Raw genomic sequence first — 2,905 nt, 5'->3', positions numbered from 1 at the left:
GCCCCCTCCGCGAGTTCACTGCGGTGTCCAGCGCGGGGGCGGGCGGCGGAGGGGCCCAGCCTCACCCCACCCCTCGCGGCGCAGAGGCGGAGGCCACGGCCAAGCGGCCGCGCACGACCATCACGGCCAAGCAGCTGGAGACGCTGAAGAGCGCCTACAACACGTCGCCCAAGCCGGCGCGCCACGTGCGCGAGCAGCTCTCGTCCGAGACCGGCCTGGACATGCGCGTCGTGCAGGTCAGCGCCCCGCGCCCGGCCCCGCGCCCCGCCGCCCGGCGCGCGCGCCGCTCACCCGCCCCTCCGTCCCTCCGGCCGCCGCAGGTGTGGTTCCAGAACCGCCGCGCCAAGGAGAAGAGGCTCAAGAAGGACGCCGGCCGGCAGCGCTGGGGCCAGTACTTCCGCAGCATGAAGCGCGCCCGCGGCGGCCCCAAGTCGGACAAGGACAGCGTGCAGGAGGAGGGACAGGACAGCGACGCCGACGTCTCCTTCACCGGTAGGGCCGAGGGCCGCAGCCGGGGAGTCCCGCAGCTCCGCGCCCAGCCTCCCGGGAGCCTGCAGATGTGAATTTCCCAGTCAGGGCTGCCTTAGTCTTCCTTTAAAGGAGTCGGTAGACCCTGGTCCCCGTCCCCAAGCCCTGCGGTCTGGCCCCTAGGGCGCTCAGCTGTTCCCGCGTGGGGGACAACCCCCACGACCCATGTGTCCCTCAGCCAGCTTTCTCGTGGGGAAAGGGTCCATACCATCTCTGTGGCTCCTGGCCCTTGCCATGATTTTTAGGAAAGTGGGCAGCACAGTTTTGGGGTAAGTGATAAGTCCTGGCTGTTTGGAGTGGGGTGGGGAGTCCTCCCCTCTCTGTGGGATCTGATTATCCCATTCCCTGGTACCAGGGAGACCCTATACTTCCTCAGACAATTTGTGCAAGAGACTCTGTTTGGCTGCGTTGTGACCTTAGTTAGACTACTAACTGTGCGGCTCAGAGCCTCAGTTAACTTGTCTACAAAATGGGAGCGCTGGCCACCCTGCTCAAGGCAGCCTTGGGGATTATCCTACAACCCTAGGCCCTGAGCAGCCTGTTCTCGCCCTGATCCCGCCCGCTGGCGGTCCCACCATTCCGCAGACAGCAGGTGGGGCTGAGCTGGACAAGCCCAGCAAGCACAGAGGCAGAGGGCACCACAGTTCTAAGAGCAGGAGAGCCTGGGCTTGCCGGCGGGGCAGGTCACCCCTGAAGGAGGGGCACTGGGGGCAGGGGGCGGAGGGGGCGGGCCCTGAGCAGCGCCGTCTGCTTTCACTACAGATGAACCAACCATGGCCGAAATGGGCCCTGCCAACGGCCTCTACAGCAGCCTGGGGGAGCCCACCCCGGCCTTGGGCAGGCCCACGGGAGCCCCAAGCAGCTTCCCACTGGAGCACGGAGGCCTGGCCGGCCCGGAGCAGTACCGCGAGCTGCGCCCCGGCAGCCCCTACGGTGTCCCTCCATCGCCAGCTGCCCTGCAGAGCCTCCCTGGCCCCCAGCCCCTTCTCTCCAGCTTAGTATACCCGGATGCTGGCTTGGGCCTGGTGCCCACGGGGGCCCCAGGTGGGCCCCCGTCCATGAGGGTGCTGGCAGGAAACGGACCCAGCTCCGACCTGTCCACAGGGAGCAGTGGGGGCTACCCTGACTTCCCTGCCAGCCCCGCCTCCTGGCTGGACGAGGTCGATCATGGCCAGTTCTGACTGAGGCCCCCAGCTCCACAGAGCACCGGACGTGGGGGGTGTGGGCAGCAGTGCTGCCCCTGGCTGGGTGGCCTGGAGCGGCACTCCTGTCCTTTCCCGAAGTCCTGGACCTCTGCGGGAAGCAGGTGCCGCCGGCGGCAGCAGCAGCAGCAGCAGCAGCAGCAGCAGCAGCAGCGGGGGACAGGATGAGGACCTCAAAGAGGGCTCCTTTCTACGGAGCGCCCCACCCTGCACCCCTCCCTCAGGGGCAGAGAGACTCCAGCGGCTCCTGTCCGTGTCCGCTCCTCCTTGGACACAGGGCTGCCAGCCTGGTGGCCGCCCAGCAAGCCTTGTTTTGTAAGCAGATTTCTCCCTTGATCGACCAATTAACTGGACGCTTGCTGTTTCTAGACACGAAGTGTCACCCCCACCCAGGCCGGGCCCTCACTCCAGCCTTGCTCCAGCCCAGAGCAGCACAGTCCTCAGGCTGGAGGATGCTTTACTTTCCAAAGTGAAAAAACATGGTACGAACCATGAACCATGCTTTTATTTTCCAAGCTCCATCTGCCTGGTGGAGACCAACTTTAGGTTGGAGATGGGCCTCTTCTGTCCAGACAGGAGGCAGCCGAGCACGAACCACGCCCGTATCCCTCCGGTCCCAACCCCCACCTTCCCCAGGAGCCTCCTCTCCCATCTTCCCTGGGGGAGCTGGCTCTAGACCTTTCCGTTCTTGACTCTACCACGCGTCGGAGGAGACGCCACTGCCTGCGGGCCCTTCTTCTCCAGGTCCGTGGGGAGCTCCCTCCCGCCTACACCAGGTTTCCACCCCCTCCCCCTTCACAACCACCCCCAGGCCCTCCGGGTCCAGGCCACGCCCAGCCCGCCGATTTCCGTTGCCAAACAGCCTGCGGCCCTCCCTCTCGGAGCCCGCTCTAACTGCGTGAGGCCTGGGCCGTCTCCTCCGCCCCAGACTCAGAGGCTGGCGGCGGGTGACGCCCGGCCATCCTGCAAACCTGCACCCCAAGCAACCTGTTGGTACTGTGGACGTCCCGTGTCTTTTATTTACTCTCTGACCATCAGCTCTTTCCAAGACTTCAATAAATCTGTCAGTGACGGTCTAGAAGGTCCGGGTCTTCAGGGCGGCTGGGGGTGCATGGTGCAGGGGGGGTGTTGGGGGTGAGAGCGGTTCCCTGAAAGTGGGAGGCCATCCTGCCAGG

At 65.5% G+C, this 2,905-nt stretch overlaps 2 protein-coding genes across 2 annotated transcripts in view; both read left to right on the top strand.

Moving 5' to 3' along the window:
* LOC103675274 (LIM/homeobox protein Lhx3) overlaps nt 1–1,709 on the top strand; it is a 1,827-nt gene extending 118 nt beyond the window's left edge. The window contains exons 2-4 of the mRNA XM_040631370.1: nt 85–236; nt 321–492; nt 1,291–1,709. Of these exons, the coding sequence (XP_040487304.1) occupies nt 85–236; nt 321–492; nt 1,291–1,709 (743 nt within the window). The remainder of the gene's footprint in view (nt 1–84; nt 237–320; nt 493–1,290) is intronic.
* A 574-nt stretch (nt 1,710–2,283) lies between these two features.
* Nucleotides 2,284–2,905, top strand: part of LOC121103032 (LIM/homeobox protein Lhx3-like) — a 1,754-nt gene continuing 1,132 nt past the window's right edge. The window contains exon 1 of the mRNA XM_040631369.1: nt 2,284–2,332. Coding sequence (XP_040487303.1) covers nt 2,284–2,332 — 49 coding nt within the window. The remainder of the gene's footprint in view (nt 2,333–2,905) is intronic.

Source organism: Ursus maritimus, unplaced genomic scaffold, assembly GCF_017311325.1.
Source record: "Ursus maritimus isolate PB19 unplaced genomic scaffold, ASM1731132v1 scaffold_17, whole genome shotgun sequence".
Taxonomy (NCBI): domain Eukaryota; kingdom Metazoa; phylum Chordata; class Mammalia; order Carnivora; family Ursidae; genus Ursus; species Ursus maritimus.
This window is presented reverse-complemented; position numbering and strand designations above follow the sequence as displayed.